Genomic DNA, 20924 nt, shown 5'->3' on the forward strand with positions numbered 1-20924 from the left:
AGTGGAAAACCCAATGGATCCTTTCCCAGATATGGAGGAGAGGGACCCATCAGCAATTTCAACTTTGTCCTTACCAGAAGTGGAAAAATATGTGTTAAAAAGACTGGAGGAACCTGTCATGTGATCAGTAGCACTGGAGTCTATAATCCAAGGAGTGGAAACTACTGATGCACAATGACCAGCAAAGGAAATACCTGTACGGGCAAAGAAGGAACCTGAATTGGCAGCAGATGTAGTAGGGGCAGCGGATGTGTTCAACAGACGCCGGAGAGCTTGAAGTTCTTCCTGGGAGAAACCAATGTCAGTAGTGGGAGCTGGAGCTACACTTTCAGTGTGATTGGCTTTGTTTTAGACTTAGCACGACCACGTTTGGCCTCAAAATCAGCAGGCTTCCCATGCAGTTTCCAACACTGAGCCTTAGTGTGATATGGTTTGTGGCAATGTTCACACTTTACAGGCTCTTTAGCTGTAGCAGTAGCAGCAACACTATTAGAAGAAGTATCAGGGGTGGAGCCAGCAGTTTGTGTCACACCCCGGCCCGGTTTATAAGGGCCAAGTGTGCCAGGATGTCCTTGACATCCAACCAAGACCACCATGCAGTTCTCTATTCGCAGTTTCAGTCACAATATAATTAAATCAAGAGTAGCGGAAGCAATTTAATATGAAATAAGACAGTAATTAAAGGAAACTAGTGATAACAGTTGTATTTATATATATATGAACATGCTTTTACATCAGGGTTACATAGTTAGTTCATAGAAGGTGTAACACTAAATAAGCCAAAAAGGTTATATACATAAGTACTACAAAAAGTAATATAAACAAAAGGAAGGGAGGAGCCTGATCAGTCTGGGAGATCAGGAGAATGAGCAGTCGTCGCAGGAGCACGAAGCATCGTGCTCCACCAGAACATAAGGACCAGCTCCGCGATCAACAAGAGAATCCTGAACAGTAGGAGTGCCCAAAGGAGCACAAACAGCAGCGATAGAAGTCTCATCTGTAAAAATAGAGTGATCACGAGGGGTGAGCTCTCAACTGAGCCCAATAAGGGAATGCATGCAAACATATCGCAGCAATTATGATGAATGTCCTAAGTAGCATATCCTTACATGGATACTAAGTCACATGTGGTATAAGTACTACTGTAGTAGATGCTAACCTCGAAGAGAACCTGCCAGGAAAGCATGACACAAGGCAGCTAACCCAACAGACCCCCAATGACCAATCGGAAAACATGACACCAGGCAGCTCCAGACATCGGTCACCCGAGCAAAACCATTCTACCACGGTGAGGACCCGCCAGGAAAGCATATCACCAAGCAGCTAATCCAACAGACCCTCAATGACCAACCCTACTGTTTGTTCCCACATCGGAGTACACACGCTAACATGGGACAGTGAATGGTACCCCGGCATACCCTTCGGCTGTACCACGGGTTGTCCAACACCTTACCCCCTGTTGGTAAGGGGCGTAGTACTGGGTTATGATAAAACAGCCTAGCCCAATGCAATTTATGCATGGTAACACATGTATGTATAGCTGAATTTAATTAGAACAGTATTCTTCCAATAATAGAAATCAGTAACAAGTAATATTAGTGCAAGTGCAAGATGCTAGTGCAACCTAAATCACATGCAGATTCTAATGCAGTAAATAAAAGCTAATAAACTATATGAACAGGATAATTTCGATGATGTATGGTATGGCATTCAGAACAAAAACAAATTAGGATGATAAACACTCCAAAATTAAAGTCAGAATTCCCTTACCTGTCTCTGTAGGTAAGGTCTAAATGATTACCCTCCAAAATAGCCCAGCAAAACAGACAAACCAGCAAGAACAGACTGGAAACAGTCCCTATCAGCAGAAAATCAGCAATGTTTGGAGGTTAGAGCATAGCCAGAGATTAGTCGAAGGCATCAGGGGTATTTTGGTCCAAAATGGCTGAACCGGCTGAACCGGCTGTCCGGTTCAAAGGGAAAAATTGGGGGTTTTACTTTAAATGGGCAGATCTTAACATGCACAGTCCCAATTTCTGGTTTCAGATAATAATTAAAGTGGGTCATTTCACTAATTTGTTGAATTTTAGATTTAAATACTAAAATTAGGGATTTAGGTTAATTACTTCTCAAATTAATGATTTGGGCTTATAAATTGGTTCATGGAACCTGAAATTAGATTCAGCAGAGAAACAACCCTGGAATTTCAGGTATAACAGAACCTAGTTTGTTCTAAATTAGGTTTATGTTGGTAGCATTCCTATTTTCAAAGCTTAGTTTACATGTTTTAGAGGCTGCCATGGGTTAGGACTGGGTTAAGGCTTAGGATTAGAGAAGAAAGAGAAGAGAACAACAGAAATTTAAGGACCTACCTGAAATTGATGGTGATATCAGTGTGACAACAGTCCTAGATTGTGCAGGAAGAACTCCAATTGCACTCTCAAGCTTCAACTCCAAGTGTAGAATCAAAGCCCCAACGTATGATGTACTTCTGTCTTCTTCTTCTTCTTTCTCTAAGTTTCCCTAAGGCTCTCAAGGCTGGATCGATTCTTCTTATGTTTAGATAAGAGGAAGAAGGAAAATAGTAAAGGGGGGTTTATATATATGCATAATACTTAAGCACTAAGGGGTAGGGTGGTAATTTGAGTATTAATTATTTCTATAACTAATTTATTAACCTCTTAGATTGATGAATAGTGTAATTGGTTTATATTTATAGTGGTTGAGTTATCTAAGGGCTGTTTGGTCCTTTAATGTAAAATAAGCTTTTAAAACTAATTTTTAAAATTGTTTTTGACCAGAATTTTGTACTTATTACCTTAATGTAATTATAGAATGATGTCACATGACATCATGGGTAAACTGGGTACGGGTAATTACTTGGAATTGGAATCTCCACTGGGGAAGTGGGTCCCACAGGGATAAAATGACCAGAATACCCCTAAAAGTCTAATTGGTCATATAATCGGCATACGAATACACAAATAAGTTCATACTTACAATAAGTTAGTTAAGGGATAGGTTCCGCATCCCCTCCAGGTAGCATATCTGACACAGGTAGCTCAGATGCGGGACCCCACCAGGGTTCTCTGACTCTAGAAGGGTAGGTTGAGAAGACTCCTCCCCGGAATCCTCCATAGGTGTGTCAGATGATTGGTCTAGTACCTCGACCGATGCAGCCCATAACATTGAAGCAAGCATCATCACAGGACTGGAATCTGAAATCACACAAGTTCCAAAAATTTAAATTTATTGCGGATTTTACAGTTTGTAAGGTTGGTCTTTCAACTCTAGGAGTAATCATCATAGCAGGCCTCCTAGTCTCTTCACTGTGCACATGAGAAAAGGTTTCCTCTAAAGTGGGGAAAGGAACCCGACCAAGAACTTGCACCCGAATAGGATCATACTCATCATTGAGGCCAGCCAGAAAGTCATAGACCCAAAGCTAATCTACATAGGTGTGGTAGGCAGTAATGTCAGCACTAGTAGTAGGCTGAAATCGAGCATAGTGATCCAATTGCTACCATAAACATTTGAGGGCAGCATAATATTTAGTGATAGTTATCTCCTTCTGAGTAGTGTTTTGAAGTGTCTTCCTGATTTCATAAACCTGAGCACCACTTCTTGAACGACCATAAGTACCCTTGACAACAGTCCATATCTGAGTAGCAGTGTCAAGGAGAAGATACTGACTAGAAAGGTCAGTGGTCATAGAGTTCAGAATAAATGACATCACCATTGCATCATTGGCAGCCCATTTAGTACGAGCAGCACCTTCTTCAGTAGGCTGTTTGGTGGTGCCAGTAAGATGGCCAGTGAGTCCCCTACCAGCCACGGTCAGGGATAATGATCTGGCCCAAATTAAGTAGTCTGTGCCATCAAGCTTTATGGCAGCAGCATAGGGCAGAAAATCAGTCCTAGTCTGATCTCCTCCAGAAGCAGCCGAAGTAATCTCTGAGTCACCCATATTGCAGCCAGGCAGAAATCGATCCTCTAAATTGAAAAAATCAGATCTTCAACAAAACTGCAGCAATTGGGGCTGAAAGACAGGTCGAGTGCAGCAGAATAATCAGGGAAATATCCCTAAAAAGAACTCCTCAAACAGCAGCCCAGAAAGCTAAGATCGATAAGGTGTCAGGGTTTTTGAAAACCCTGACAGTTGAGATCGATAAAAAGGAAAAAAGGGCTGTAACTTGAGATCTTCAATTGCTGATAATGCAGGTGTGATAGATGCTGTCTAAGGTCCTGCCAGTGGTACTCCAAAGTGAACAATCGATCTTCCAAGTCTATGAGATCGATTTCCAAAAAAAGAGGAGCAGTCCCAAATCGTAGAGAGAAAAAACACAGCAGCTATCGATCTGTATTTATGGCATTAAAATTTAGGTGTAATGGAGGGCAGCACTTAAACCATAATAGGATCACCTCATTGGTGCTGCCCTTGAAGGATGGAGAGAACCAAGGAAAGAGAAAGAAGAGAGAGAGAAGAAATCGATGGAGATGATGGAAGAGAAGAAATCGATGGAGGGGGAAGGTCTTGAAAAACCCTAGATCAGAGAAGAGTGCTCTGATACCATGTTATCAAAACCAGAATTTGAAGAATGCTTGAATGATCGATTGTGATCAGCCAAGCCTATTATTTATAACTTTAAAATTACATCCATATGACAAATATACCCTTGCCATAGCCGACATAGCTAGGCAGTACACAAAACACTTAAAAACATAAAAAATAAACACCAAAAGACCAGAATACCCCCATGGTATTCTGGTTTACATTATTCAACACATAGTAACCAAAATACGCCGAGTGGGCGGGTGATAACACTTGTATCCTTTCTGGGTGGCGGAGTATCCCAAAAAAATACACCGAATGCTTCGAGGATCTAGCTTGCCATGAGGATGATGGTTGCGAGCATAACAAACACAACCAACAATTTTTTGGGGAGCTACAAAAGAACCCTGGAGAAGGTCAATAGGGGCACGACCATCAACATCAAGTACACGGGTAGGCATTCGGTTGATGAGGTAGGCAACGGTGAGGATAGCATTACTCCAATATTGAGAAGGAACTTCCTGTGCAAACATAATGGCCCGAGCCATTTTCAGAACATGCCGATTTTTCCTTTCAGCCACTCCATTCTTGGCCGGAGTGTCGACACAGTTGGTCTGATGAATTGTTCCAGTTTCAGCCAAATAATTTTTGAATTGACCCTCCATGTATTCCCTGCCATTATCACTCCACAAAATTTTTAAGGTGGCATTGAATTGGGTTTGAACCATATGATGAAATAACTGAAAACCGCGAAAACCTCACTTCTGTGCTGCATCATGTAAACCCAAGTGGTCCTAGTAAAGCAGTCAATGAAGGAAACAAACCATCTATGGCCAGGAATGGAAACACAACGGCCAGGGCCCCACACATTAGTATGCACTAAAGCAAAGGGAGAAACACTTTTTTTATTAAATGAAGAATAACTGGAACGAGTCTGTTTGGCCAAAACACAGGCCTCACTTAAAAACTCATCCGGTTTTACAATCTTTGACTAACTGAGGAAATAAAAAAAGCTAAAAGTGGAGGGTGACCAAGCTGACAATGGCACAATGCCATAGATGGAGATCAGGAAAAGTGGTTGAATATAATTGATGAGCCGGAGATGAAGCTGACGGAAGAGAAGTCCGACCCGTGTCGAGTAAGTAGAGACCACCATGTACCTTACCACCCCCAATCGTGTGTCCTTTCACCAGATCCTGTATGACACAATGAGAGGGAAAGAAATTTATTTTGCAGTTTAAATCTTTGGTCAGACTACTAATAGAAAAAAGATTAGTAGACAAAGAGGGAACATGCAAAATAGAATTTAATGTAAGGGTAGGAGAACAGTGAATGGAACCCTTTCCATTAATAGAAGAAAGGGAACCATTAGCCACTCGAACAGTATCTTTCCCAGAAGAAGGAGAATATTGGTGAAACATATGGGAGGAACCAGTCATGTGGTGAGTAGCACCAGAGTCTATAATCCAAGGACTGGAGACAGCCGATGCACAATGACTACCTACTGGAATACCTGAGGCAAAGTGAGAATCAGGAGGGGCAGCAGGTGAAAATGCCGTAGTAGGTGTAGCAGAAGAGGCCTGTAGCATGCGACGGAAAGCCAGGAGTTCATCCTGAGTAAGACCAATGTCGGTAAAAGGGGCAGCAGCAGCATCAATAGTAGATTCAGTAAGATTTGCCTTGGGTTTGGACTTCCCACATCCCCGTGTTGCCTCAAAGTCAGCAGGCTTCCCATGTAATTTCCAGCATTGAGCCTTAGTGTGATAGGTTTTGTTGCAGTGTTCACACTTCACAGGCTTTTTGGAGGCAGCATTCCCACCATCAGTAATGGTAATAGAATGGAAGTAGCTTGTAAGGCAGAGCGATTAATAATAGGAGAATGCAACATAGCAGCCCTACGAGTCTCCTCTGTATGAACCAAAGCAAAGGACTGCTCTAGTGTAGGAAATGGAGACCTGCTAAGAACTTGCACTCGAATAGGGTCATATTCTATATTCAGACCTACCAGAAGTCATACACATGGATTTTGTCGACGTATTTGCGATAGGCAGCAATATCAGTAGCAGTAGAGGGCTGAAAATCCGAGTAATGATCCAATTGCTGGCATAAACTTTTGAGGGCAGCATAGTATTTAGATACGGACAGCTCCTTCTGAGTGGTGTCATGAACCTTCTTGCGAATCTCATACACTTGAGCATCATTCCCTAACTGCCCATAAGTCTCCTTGGCAGCACTCCAGATTTGGTGGGCTGTTTCCAGCAGCAAGTAGTTGCTGGAGAGGTCCAGTTGCATAGAGTGGATCAAATAGGACATCACCATAGCATCATCAGACATCCATCTGTCTTGCAGAGAACCAGGGTCAGCTGACATGGAGTTACTCCCAAGAATATGTCCAGTAAGTCCCCGACCAGCAATGGTCAAATATGTAGACCTAGACCACATGAGATAATTGGTGCCATCGAGCTTGATAGGAGCAACAAGGGGAAGGAAATCAGTCCGGGTTTGTCCATCAATCCCAGAAGTTGCAGAAGAAGAATATGAGCCTGTCATTGTGGCAGCCAATCAATGAATTAAACAAGCAAGTAACCGATGCAGCCTGCCAGGAAGAACTAAAAACCTTGGAATCGATATTGGGAGAAATCGATCCCAAGAAAAGAAAATCTGAATTTTGTAAAAAAACTCAGAATATCTGGCTGGCTGAAAGTGATGTCGAGTGATCCTCTTGGTGGAAGTAAACTCCTCTGAAAAAGGCAGCAACAGTAAACAGCCCTAACTTAAAAAATTGATAGGTGTCAGGGTTGTAGAAAACCCTGAAACTGGAGATCGATTTAGGTTAGGGGGCTTCAAAAAAAAATTGTAGAGTTGGGATAGATGCTGGTCAAGGCTGCAGATGAATCTCCATGAAGGGAAAATCAACCTTCAAAAGTGATAGAGGCCTGATCTTCGAAACATGGAGAACTCCAATATCGCAGAGAAGTGTTGCAGCAACTATTGAGCAGAATCGAACTTTAGGTCATGGAAAAAAAGAAGAGGTAGGTTTGAGGGCAGCAACTAGATCATATGATCACTTCATTAGTGCTGCCCTAAGGTGAAGGAAGAGAACCAAGAAGAAAAGGAGGGAAAAAATCGAGAGAAAGAGAGGGAAGAAAAAATGATGGGTGGGTGGTGGGTTTTGAAAAAACTTAGATCAGAGAAACATTTGGCTCAGATGCCATGTTAACAAAACAGAATTTTATGAATGGCTTGAATGATCAATGTGATCTCCAAGCATCTTTATTTACAGTCTTCCAAAAGAGGCAGAATTACAAGAACACCCCCACATAGCCGACTATGCTAGGTATTGGGAAAAAGACAGAAAAATATTCAAAATACCCTTATCGGGTTACATAACTTAACAGTCATCAACAAAAGTAACAAAATAACAAAAGCCTAACTTAGAAACAACCAGACAAGGACAACATCTGAATGTACTAAAGCAAAAGGTTGATTAGACCGTTGATTGACTCTAGGGGAGAACTTACACGGTGAAGCTTCCCAAACTGACAAGGCTCTCAATTTAACTAGAAATAGACCGAAAACGAGAATCTAAAAGCCGTAAACTCTGCAATGATGGATGACCCAAACGACTTTGTACTTGGTGAGGTGATGCCATACTCGAACATGCCATAGACAAAATATCCTCAAGTAGGTATAGCCCTCCTTGACTCATGACCTCTACCAATCATCTTCTTTGTCGTAAGGTCCTGAAAGACACATGAATCATAGAAAAGGTTACAAAACAATTATAAGTTTTAGTAAACTTATTAATAGACAAGAGGTTAAAAGGAAACTCAAGCAAATAAAGAACAGAAGATAAGGATAAGGAAGGAGTAGCATGAACAATGCATGTACCAGTTACTTTAGCTAAAGAATCATCAACTAAGGTAACACTAGAGGATGATGCACGAAAGGTGGAAAATATACCTGAGACCCCAGTCATATCACTCATATGGTCCGATGCACCTGAACTAATGATCCAGGTGCGAGAAGCAGTCGAAAGACATGCAGTGACATTACTAGTCTAAACAAATGTAGCAGCAAATGGCTGGGAAGACTAAGAGATCTGAAACTTGGTAAAGCGTGCATAATCCTCACCAGACATCTTCAAAGTCTTATCCTCAAACTGGGAAGATGATGTAGCAGCAGAATTGGTAATGGCAGTAAAATTATCAAACTGTTGCTGTGGTGGTGTGCCATTAAATTTTCAACAAAAGAGTTGGATATGTCCAGTGATGGTGACAGGTCTTCACTATTCCTGAAGAATCTGAACCACCCTGAGTACTAAAAATAGGAGTTTTACCGGATATAGGGGATTTGCCAGAACCAGTCCCACGACAAGGACTACCAACAGTCCCTGTCCTACTACCATAGTACTAAAACTCGCGAAATTTCGGTCGAGATATCGAATATTTCGAGTATCTCGACCTGTCCGAAACGAAATGCAAGTCCGAAATGAAAAAATGCAATATTTCGAATATTTCGACGAAATTTCGGTCATCTCGTTTCGGAAATTTCGAAAATCTCGGTAATTTCGGTCATCTCGTTTCGAAAATTTCGGAAATCTCGGACATTTTTGGCATTTTACACCCACAGAAAAATACCATATTTCGACCGAGATTTCGACGAAATTTCGGTATCTCGGAAATTTCGGTCAGACCGAAACACCGAAACGAAACGAGATTTAGTACCATGCCTACTACTAGGCCCATGGTTAGGTGTGAAAGATGCCAAAGCTGAACCATCCACAACGGTGGAATCATGAGTAGGCACACGAGATACGCGTAGAACTTGTGAAAAAGTATTTGAAAGTGTGGCTACCTTATTACCACCAAGTATCTGGGAACAAACAGAGTCAAACTCCTTCCCAAGACCACCCAGAAATCCCATAACTGTGAGTTTCTCTCACTGGTTCTGCATCTATTGCACATCAGAGGTGATAGGAAGTAGGCAATTCAGCTCCTCATACATCTTCTTAAAATCGGCAAAATACTGGGTCAAGGGACGACCCTTTCGATAAGCTCTGTAAAACTCCTTAGACAACTCATAGATATGAGACAAGTTTTTCTGCCCAGAATACAGAACATTCAAATAATCATGTAACTCCTTAACTAGTACCGATTTGAGTCACCAAATCAGCAATTTGATTTTCCATAGAATTCAGCAACTGTCCTAGAATACATGCATTAGTGGTATCCCATAATGCATCATCACAAGGTTTAGTCTTAGTCAAATAGTCATGTTGGTCACCAGCAATCAACACCAACTTAACAATCTTCTTCCTTTGTTGAAAGTTGGTGATTCCTTCTAGTTGATTCTCAGTAATACGGTTGGTTGATGAAGATACAACCTCACTAATGACATGCTTTGATGGTTCAGACATTTCAACAAACACAAAATGGAATGGAGTTGCAATACGTACCAAAGATTCAGAGAAATAGTCAAAACCCTGAAAAAGTCGATCTCAGCTCCAAAGCACTGAAAAATCGATTTCAAAACCCTAATGGTTGATGCTAAATCTCAAGACCTTGAAGCAAGCTTGATTTCCAACTTCTAACTCAAATGAGAATCAATCTCCAACCAATAAAAAATCGATTTCAAGTCCAATAAAAATCAATTTTAATCTAACATTCTAGATCAGTCCGGCTGGGCTCCCCCTCCTACTTCCTCTCCGGACCTTGCCATCATCTTGAATGACCTCTCCTCCATCATCAGAAGGCCTTTGGGCAGCCAGGACTGTGTAAACTGGTTGGCAAAATATCCTTCTCTCTTCTCCTCAAAATCTGCCTGGGACATCATTCGGCATAAGGGTCCTCTAGGCGCTTGGAGAAGGCTTCTTTGGTTCAAGCACCACATCCCTAGGCACTGCTTCATAGTTTGAAGGATCTTCAACAATTGTCTTCCAACTCAGGCCTTTCTTCTGCATCGCCACATCCCTGTCTCCCCCTCTTGCTGCCTCTGCTGGAACAATGTGGAAGACACCGATCACCTATTCTTTGAGTGCCCTACTGCGGCAGCGATTTGGAAAGGCATCTTGCTAAAATGTTGGCCAGCCCCTAGAAGAATTCTTCCTTTCTCCTGGGAATGGATTTGGATCGACAGGACTTTTGCTGGCCGATCTTTATGTGATACTGTTGGAAAGCTTGCTTTTTGTGCTACCTTGAACCATATTTGGATGGAGCGCAATATCAGGAAATGGACCTCCAATTCTAGATCTTACCAGCAGATTTGGGATTCCATTTCCTTTGATATTAAGGCGAAGTTATCATCAGCCCCTCCCTCTTTTTGCACTGACGCCCCAAGGAACATGCTTATTGTTGTCTCCTAGGGTCTCTCTTCTGTCTCCCTTGTTTCCGCTAGCCCGTAAAGCTAAGGCTTGAGATCCTTATTTTTTGTTTTGTTGCTCCCCTTTGAGGGCACTGTAAATTTTTCCCCCTCCTTTTTAATGAATTTCTTATTCACCCAAAAAAAAAATCGATTTTAACAGAAATCGATCTCAGCTTCTGCCCTAAAAATCGATCCAAAAACCTTGATCAAACATGATATCTAAGCTCTTGAATGCATTTTCCACTTCATAAATCAATAACCAACAGCAAAGGAGAACAATATCATAATGGTGAACACTCCCTGCCGCTGTGAAATGGGCCCTTGATCATGGTAGCGCCACTCCCTCCGGCCAACCCTCCACCCTCTACCGCCCCCTTCACCCAATTTCCCCCTGTCTCCACCATCGCTGCTCCCCCCCTCTCCTCTCTTCCCTCCATCGCCACTCATACTCTCTTACCTTCTGATACTCCTGCCCCTGCAAAAAATTGGGGCAACTACCTCTTCCATCGTGACTCATCCTCTTCTGCAACCTCCCTACACTTTATCCAACCTTCCTCTGAGAATGGCGCTACTTACGCCCTCTGCCCAAACAGTCTTTTAGCACCTGAAATCAATAAATGGAACGAATGTCTCGTGGGCCATTTCCTTGGGGCCAGACCCTCCTTCAATGTTGTCAAAGCCTCCCTCTCCAAGCAATGGAAAGCTCTTGGAGCGCTGGACCTCTTCCTGCTTGATAATGGAGTTTTTATCTTCAAATTCTACTCCCCCGATGTCAAAGCTCGAGCCCTTGCTGGCGCCCTTTGGATGGTTGGCTCCAAACCAATCTTCCTTCGCCGATGGACTCCTTATATCCGGCTCCACGAGGTCGACCACGACTCCATTCCCTTGTGGATTACCCTCCTGGCCTTGTTGCACTCTGGAGCAGAGTGTCTCGGCCGGCTAGGCTCGGTCATTGGGGTGCCGTTGTACTCGGATGAGCGAACCTCTAAGATGCTCGGACTTTCCTTCGCCCGCCTGCGTGCGACATATTGCCGCTTGCCCCCTCCCTCCTCCATTACCATCGTGGAGGACGATGGTTTCGATTTGAACGACTGTGAAGTACGGTTGGTTGCCGCCTCATTTCACCATCTGTAAAGTCTTTGGCCACCAATCCTTGTCTGTTCGGGAAAGCCCTTGCGAGTCCACTGCTCCTCCGGTTGCTACCCAGGTAATTCTTGTCTCGTCTGAAGTGCTTTCTGCCTGTTTCGCTCGAAGTTCCACTTGCAGTCTCCTCTTCGTCGGATGCTTTAAATGTCAACTATCTCCTCTCAGAAGACCACGATCTCTGACTTTCACCTCCCATCGATCTACCTCTTCGGGAAGATCTTCCTCTCGTGCAACTCTTCCTGGGCGCAAAAATAATTGTCGCGTTGCTGCCCTGCTGGAGAAACATCTTGGAAAGGCAGCCCAGATGCCTGCCTGCTCTTTGAAACCTGCTATGCCCCAAACCTCTGCGTCGACTACCGCTGCTTCTGGTGGATCAGAGACTCTGCAGTCTGATCCCCTGTCCGCTCTGTCGCACTGCAAGCCCTCTTGTCTGGCTACTTTAAGCTATCCAACAAGCCCTGCTTGCACCTCGATTGACGCGACTTCCACTATGATGTCTCGGAGCCCCTTGATCCGTGAGGACTTTTCTGCTGATCGAGGAGGAGCTTCTTCACGCCCTGTCTCCTTCGCTAACCAGGACTTGCCTCTTCAGGCTCCCTCTGCTGCTGACGATGCCCGTGCCCCTGAAGCTTTGGTCAACGATGCCTTCTCTGGGAATGGAAGTTCGACTCCTGCGCTCGCGTCAGGTTTGCATAACCCCCCTCCCCAACCCCTTTCCCCCTTTTGTAGTTCCCCCCCTCTCCCACCTTTTCCCTATTCACAACTACCCCCCTTGCTTTCTTCTCCTCCACTTTTAAACCCCCTTGTCCCCACTTTACCTTCTCCTGACAAGTGTCCTCTCAACTTACTTTCCAGACATCCCACCCCTCCTCAACCTCTTCCCAAAACCCTTGTCTTTCTAGCCCATCAACCCTTTTAACACCCATCTGGCCCATTCACGCTCAAGCCCATCAACCCACTTCCATTAACTCTTCTCCTAAGCCCTTCAGTCCCAAAGCCCATTTAAGCCCACTCAAATCTTCCACGACTACCTCACCCATGAAGCCCACACTCTCCTCCTCTTTAACCAGTTCCAAAATCCTTAAAACCTCTGCTAAACCCACCCCCCCTAAGCCCATCCTTTCGTCCATATCCACCTGTTCCAGTAGTCTTAAATTCTCCTCTAAACCCATCCCTCTTAAGCCCACCCATGCCAACCTTCGTTCTTCTTTTCCTTCTCAACCGAACCCCCCTCCCCCTTTTAACTCTTATTTTGCCTACAATCTTCCTATAATTAAACCCCCAGCCCATCTCCTCTTAGCCCATCTCCCTGACCCACCTCCCCGTCTCCCTGATCCTTCCCCTCGGCCTCTTCTAACCCGGTCCAGTTCTGAATCCCAATTCCCCACCCTTCCTGAGGACCCTCCCCTTGCTCCTCTAGTTATCTCGGTGCCTTTGCCTTCAATTCCTACTCTCCCCCCCCCCCAACCTCTTGGCCTTTCTAGACCCTCCCCCCCTTGGCGCCCTTATGTTCGTAACCCGGCTATTGTCTTTTCCTGCAGACGATACCGAAGTGTTCCCCCTAGGTCCTCCCTGCCCTCTATCCCCTAGTCATGTCCGCTGGTTTCATTTGGAACGTTAGGGGCCTCAATTCCCTAGCTAAGCACCATGAAATTAGATCATTCATCAACTCCTCTCACTCCTCCTTTTGTGCTCTCCTAGAGACCCGTGTCCTCCAAGAGAATTCCTCCCGTATTGTTGCTTCTATTGCTCCTTCTTGGTCCTTGCTCTCTAACTACACCCATTCCCCAAATGGTCGTATTTGGATACTCTGGAATCCCGCCAAAATCCACATTTCCATCTCTCACTCCTCCTCCCAACTCCTTCACCTTCATCTCTCCTTCCCGAATTCCCCCTCTTCCATCTTCCTCACTGTGGTCTATGCTCACAATTTGGCTGCTGACCGTCTAGCCCTTTGGAAGGACCTATCTCTCCTCAAATGTAGGATTAATTCCCTACCTTGGGGTGTGGGCGGTGATTTCAATGTGGTTAGATATCAATCCGAAAAATTTGGAGGTCGGCCCATTGACCTTCCCTCTGTCAACTCCTTCAATGATTGCATTGAAGATCTCGGTCTTGATGATCTTCGGTGGTCTGGGTCTCCTCTTACTTGGCACAACAGACGGATTGGCCCTGAGCGGGTTGCCTGTAAGCTAGACCGCCTCTTCATTAATGACTCTTGGCTCACTACCTTTCCTCATTCTCATGCTACTTTCCACCCTCAGGGCTTATCAGATCATTGTCCTTGCCTCCTTCTTATCCAGCCCTATTCATCTTTTGGCCCTAAGCCATTCAAATTCTTCGACATGTGGTCCTCCCATGCCGACTTTCAAACCACTTTTCTCCAAGCCTGGCGCCCTCCTGTCCATTTCCCCTCCCTTCCTCTCCTCACCTTCGCCTCCAAGCTTCGTCGTACCAAAGCAGCCCTCAAGAGATGGAATCTCTCCACTTTTGGCAGCATCACTTCCCGCCTCTCCTCATGCCGTTCAGATCTGGCCCGTGTTCAATTTTCCCTCCAACAAGATCCCTCCCTTCAGGATCTAGCTTTGGAGGAGAGAAAGCTCTCCGAGGAGCTCTCATCTCTCTCCCTCCTCAAAGAAAGTTTTTTGCGCCAAAAATCCAGAATCAAGTGGCTCGAGTTGGGTGATTCGAACACAGCCTTTTTCCATTGCTCTTTGCGTGCCAGGCTTAGTTCTAACTCCATCACCCATCTCATCTCTTCGGATGGGACCCCTATTTCCTCCATCTCTGGGATCAAGGCCGAAGCTGCCTCCTTCTTCTCTTTTCTCTTCAACCCCTCTCCTCACTCTGTATCCACATTTCCCCCTAATCTCATCAATAAAATTGTTCCCCCTTCTTTTTTTGACTTCCTCCTGTCTATCCCCTCGGATGATGAAATCTCCAAAGCAATTCTCTCCCACAAAACCAATAAAGCCCCAGGTCCCGATGGCTTTAGTATGGGTTTCTTCCTCAGTTGCTGGGACTCGATCAAAGGCGAGCTCTTCAAAGCCATCCGCAGCTTTTTCTTTAAACCCAGTCAACTTGCCCAGATCAATCAAACCTTCCTCTGCCTCATTCCCAAACTGGATGGCGCATCCGCCTTGTCTGATTTCAGACCCATCTCGCTATGTAACCTCCTCTACAAGTTCATTGCTAAGATCCTCGCCAATCGGATCCAACGAGTCATCCTTGATCTGGTCAGCCCCAATCAATCTGCCTTTATCTCGGGCCGGAGTATTGCGGACAATATCATCCTCTGCTCTGAGATTGTTCGTGGCTTCGACCGTCAATCCCATTCCCCTACTGCTCTCATGAAGATTAACTTGCACAAAGCTTTTGATTCTATCCGATGGGACTTCATCTGTAACGTGCTCATCCAAATGGGTTTTCCCAATGCTTTTGTGCGCTGGATTCACACCTGCATCTCCTCCCCCTCCTATTCTGTTCTTGTTAATGGCTCCCCTGCTGGCTTCTTCAAGTCTTCGGTTGGTATTCGCCAAGGATGCCCCCTCTCCCCCTTCCTTTTCTCCCTTGCTCTTGAAGTCCTCTCCAGGAGCCTCCAATCCAAAACTGATCGCCATCTCATCTCCCCCATCCCCAAATGCAAGCACATCAACCTTACCCACTTGGCCTTCGCTGAGGACTTGATGATTTTCTCCAAGGCCTCCCCCTCCTCCATTGCTGCCATTATGTCCTCCCTCTGCCTTTTCGAAGACCTTTCTGGGCTCTGAATAAATTTCCTTAAATCCAAACCCTTCATTGCTGGGATCCCCGAGTCTGACAAGGAATCCCTCCTCCGTCTGACTGGCTTCTCCCTTGGCTCCCTTCCGGTCAAATATCTTGGCTTGCCTCTCATCCCCGCCAGGCTGACCAGCCATCATTGCTCCCCCATGCTTGATAATATCCGTAAGCGCCTTCAGCTCTGGAAAGGCAGACTTTTATCCTATGCGGGTAGGCTTGAATGTATCAGATCGGTCCTCCAATCATCTTACATTTATTGGTGTGGCATTTTCGCCATCCCTAAAGCCACCATCAAAGCCATTGAGAACCTCTTCTGTGCTTTCCTTTGGAAAGGCAAAGAAACCTCAAAATTCATGCATCCAATCAGTTGGAAATCTGTCTGTCTCCCCAAGGCTGAAGGAGGATTAGGCATTCGCTGCATTCAGGACTCCAACAAAGCCGGGATCCTTAAGCTCATCTGGAAAATCTCTTCCAGGCACGATTCCATCTGGGTCAACTGGGTCTACTCCCACCTTCTCAAGAATGATTCCATTTGGACTGCTCCTTTACGCCCAGACGCGTCTTGGGTTTGGCGTAAGATTCTTCTTCTCCGGCCTCTTGCCCTGACGGCCACCTCCACCGCCATTGTTAATGGCTCCTCTACCTCCCTTTGGCTTGACCCCTGGCATCCTTTAGGCATTCTTATAATGTCTTTGGCCCTCGAGCTGTCTACTCTTCTGGCATTCCCAAATCTGCCCCTTATCTCTCATCATCTCCCTTGGTTCCTGGTCCCCTCCTTCTCCCCTTCCCTCTGTCCTATCCCAAATCTGGCCTACCCTCCCCCCCTTACACCTTCCCTCTCCTTCCATTGTGGATCAGTCAATTTGGCTCCCAGCCCCTTCTGGCAGTTTCACCACTAGATCAGCTTGGAACTTCGTCCGCAACCCTTCCGCCCCAGTCCCCTGGCACAACCTAGTCTGGTTCAAAGGCTCCATTCCTCGCCATAGCCTTACAGCCTAGAGATCGCTTCACCTTTGCCTTCCCACTCAAGCCTTTCTCCTGCACCGCCACATCCCTGTTCACCCCTCTTGCACCTTTTGCTGGAACGGTTTTGAGGACACTGCCCATCTCTTCTTTGCTTGCCCTTTTTCTTCTAACATCTGGAAAAAAGCCCTCTCTTCCATCTGGTATCGAAGCAGGAGGTACCTTCCTTTTGACCGAGAATGCATCTGGTTGACCAATACTTTTAAAGGCAGCTCCATCTGTGACAGTATTGGCAAGCTTGTTTTTGGCTCTGTTGTCCATCATATTTGGATGGAGAGGAATCTTAGGAGATGGACTTCCAAATCTAGATCTTTCGACTTGATTTGGAAAGACATCTCCTTCGAAGTTTCCTCTAAGATCAGCACTATTCCTCACCGGTCCCTCATGGATACCCCAAGGAACAGGCACATTGTTGTTACCTGGGGTCTGGATAGTAGTATGTTGCAGTCCCCTTCTAGTTTAAGGAGGACTTGACTCTGGTTTTCTTTCTCCCCCCCCCCCCCTCTCTCTCTTTGTACATTCCCCCCCCCCTCTTTTCTCCTTCCGGCCCCCTCCTGGGGTTTGGTAATACTTATTTATTCACCAAAAAAAACCAACAGCAAAGGAGACCTAGTTCTCAATCTTCAATCATGAAATAGTCTCTAAACAGTCTGAAAATACTGGTTAGGATGCTGCACCCCTTTCAAACAAAAACTGAAGAAACTCTCAAAACTTGAGCTGAAATGAATCAATCAATGGTGATTGAAACCTTGAAAGGGAGGAGACAAGATACTAGGAAAGTTGTAGCAGTCCCTAGAGATCTTGCTCTGATACCATGTAAACAATAATAGAAGAGAAGAGATGAGAAGAAGAAGAGAGGAAACAGGAGAACAGTGAGAATCGATGTGTTTGTGTAACCCTTGGGAGTTTTCCACTTGGTGATGAAGCTCCCACTTCATTCAACATATATTCACTTAAAGGATACACTAGGGAAATAAGAAAGAAGCAAATAAAATAAAATACCCAAACTACCCTTAACTAGAACCTAAACATCAAACAGTCTCTGCTATCACTACTAACAATGGTGACATGTTTTCTGTTGATTCACCTGGTCACAATTTCAGTTTGATAACACCTGTTTTTAACATAGTTTTCTGTCTCTTGATTTTGTTACATTGTCTTCTTTCATTTTTCTGTGCCGGCTTCTCCTAGTTTACTAGTACTGCATTCTTGTAATTGTTTATGCTATCTTACAACATCTTAGAAGATTATGATTCAGTTTTCTAGACATTTCAGATTTTGGAACTTGAACATCAGATTGAGGAGAAAAAATTTGCTTTAAGCACTTTGCAGGATCTTGAGTCCATTTTTAGAAGGTAACTGATTCATTTAGGGAAGTTAATACTTGTTCTTTGTTCTGTTTACATGGATTTCTACAACATGTTCATTTGCTCTTGTATTTTAGGGTTGAAGCAATTCAACAGATTGAAGACAGATTGACAGGTCTGAAGATTATTGATTTCGAAGGAAACAATATCAGATTATCTCTGAAGACATTCATTCCAGTCTCAGAGGGCTTAGCTTGCCAACAGAAAATGGAGATCAGTGAGCCATTGATACAGGAACATGAGTTATTAATAGAAGTTATAGATGGGACTATGGAGTTAAAGAATGTGGAGGTATTTCGTCTCCTGAAATGTGGAAACTGTTTAACACCATGTATTTCTAAAGTAAAATTAGATATCATAACCATCACCGTGGCAATTTAATTTAATTTAATTTATCTAATTGTGTAGAGATGGCTCACTCTAACAAATAATGAAAGAACATCAATGTGAAGGAACCTAACAAACACTTGAACAGAAAGGAACTTGCCATGTACATAAGCATGTTGAGATCATAGATCAAGAACTCGTCTCGAGTACAGGTTTTGACCTGGCCAAATAGCGAGTTGGGTCGAGATCTCGCCGAGATCCAATTTGTGTTTTTTTTTTTCAACTCGATGGCTGGTTTCGGTGGGTTATAGATCTAGTTTGGTCATAAAAATTGGTATACAGCCTATTTTGGGCCATTTAAATATAATGGCACTATCAAATTTTGAAAAATCAAAGTCCAAATAGGAGTTTCAGTTAGTGGGAAACCAGGACAGACACTTACTTATGCCAGAAACTAAGACAAGCACTTAAGATATTATTCATAAATAAGCAAATACCCCTATTTGAATCCAATAAAAATAGTTGAAAAATCAAATTCTTAAAGGATAAAAAGTCAACCTCCCAGTTCAAGAACAAAAACTGGATTTTTGGCGGTAGGTGCAATTTTCAACTTTCTAATGCTGGGGTTTTTCTCAAATCTAAAAATCCCATCACTCTTAATATGGTAAAACATTGCTAAAAACCAAAAGTACGGTAAAATATTCATTTGTTTTGATGTCCAAAAAAATATTTTCATTCAGAGCGATTTTGACAGCATTCGCGCACACCAAATTAAGTTTGACCGGTACATGACTTTTTCAATATAAATCAGATTACATAACTTTTTCAATATAAATCAGATTTAAGCAATGTTGGACTTGTTGGAAAGCTTTGTACCTTCTCTAATGTCTTATTCAGTTCCAGATTTGCTTGGAATTTTGTTAGACATAGTGGTCCCCTTGTCCCTTGGCACAAATTGGTGTGGTTCAAAGGCCACATACCCCTCCACAGCTTCACTGTCTGGAGAATCTTTAACCACTGTCGCCCCACCCATGCTTTCCTCCTTCACCGTTGTCTTTTTGTCACCCCCTCCTATATCCTTTGTTGGAATGGCTCTGAGGACATCGACTACCTCTTCTTCTCTTGCCCTTTTGCCTGCTCAGTTTGGAAAAAAGCCTTAGCGTCATTTTGGCTCCGCTGCAGTAGACCTCTCCCCTTTTCTAGGGACTGGCTTTGGATGGATATGACGGTCTCCGGTAGCACTATCTGTGACGTGGTTGGTAAGCTTGTGTTCGGTGCTGCTATATCTCATATGTGGATGGTGCGAAATCTTCGAAGATGGACTTCCAACTCCTGTTCCCTTTACATGATGATGTTAACTCTAAGACTCACTTGTTACGTCATAGATCTGTTGTAGACTCCCCAAGGTGTATGTATATTGTGGTTATTTGGGGCTTACCCGCTTCTCATCTTATTCCTTCCGGCCCTTCCTAGGGCCTGCTATTGTATAGCTCCACCCCCTCTTTCCCCTGTGTATTCTTTTCCTCTCCCCTTCTCTTCCCTTTGGTAATGAATTTTTATTCACCCAAAAAAAAGAAGGAGCCTGCTAAAGAGAATGAATTCATGTTCTTCAGGATTCTGTTTTAGTAGTTATTTTGTGAAGAACTCTTAAATGCTCCTTGGGGAAGAAAATGATTGTCCAAGCTGAACATCATTTGTTATGCTCCTGGAGGCCTTCCACTTAGTGTGCTTTCAGTAGTGATCATGGTGTGAAATTATTGAAGAGTTTGGGGGTCCATCAGGTGACATAATTCTAATGGACCTGGTAGCTTTGGAAGCTCTTCTTAAAAACTTTAAAATCTTTAAGGGTATGTTATGATGCCCTTGGAGGTGGAAAAGCAACTGGATGAAGACTATCCTTGTAAATTTTTTGGTTAAATTGCTCCAAAGAAAGCTGTCAGAGTTAATTTTCTCTGATACCTAAACAAACAAAAAGGATGCTGTGCCTTGGTTGCTGAAAATAGTGTATATAGAGATACTTCACCTGTGGAGGATTGCTTCCCTGAACTCTTTATACACTTCATTATTTTTACTTTTTTTAAATTACTATTCATAAAAGAAGAGAAAAAGAAATAATAGACCTAATTCACTTTCCATTATAGTTTAACCTTTGAGGTTAATATTTTCAGGATGTGTTAGTAACAAGGTTCAAAATCTTGGTTTTGAGGCCCCTTTTGGTCAACTAAACCCTGATATTCACCCTGTTGATCATCATACAGACAACAATGTCTTTATAGCCTTGAATGCAGCTTCCTTCTCTGTAGGTTTTACCTTCATCATTCTCATCTCGTAAGCTGTCAATGTGTCATGCAACTCATCTAAACTCA

The 20924-nt window shown here is 43.9% G+C and overlaps 1 protein-coding gene across 1 annotated transcript in view; it reads left to right on the forward strand.

The window, feature by feature from the left end:
* The window catches only part of LOC122656629, a 107199-nt gene that overhangs the window by 35693 nt on the left and 50582 nt on the right, over positions 1-20924 (forward strand). The window contains exons 7-8 of the mRNA XM_043851235.1: positions 18140-18219; positions 18309-18522. Of these exons, the coding sequence (XP_043707170.1) occupies positions 18140-18219; positions 18309-18522 (294 nt within the window). The remainder of the gene's footprint in view (positions 1-18139; positions 18220-18308; positions 18523-20924) is intronic.

Source organism: Telopea speciosissima, chromosome 3, assembly GCF_018873765.1.
Source record: "Telopea speciosissima isolate NSW1024214 ecotype Mountain lineage chromosome 3, Tspe_v1, whole genome shotgun sequence".
Classification (NCBI taxonomy): Eukaryota; Viridiplantae; Streptophyta; class Magnoliopsida; order Proteales; family Proteaceae; genus Telopea; species Telopea speciosissima.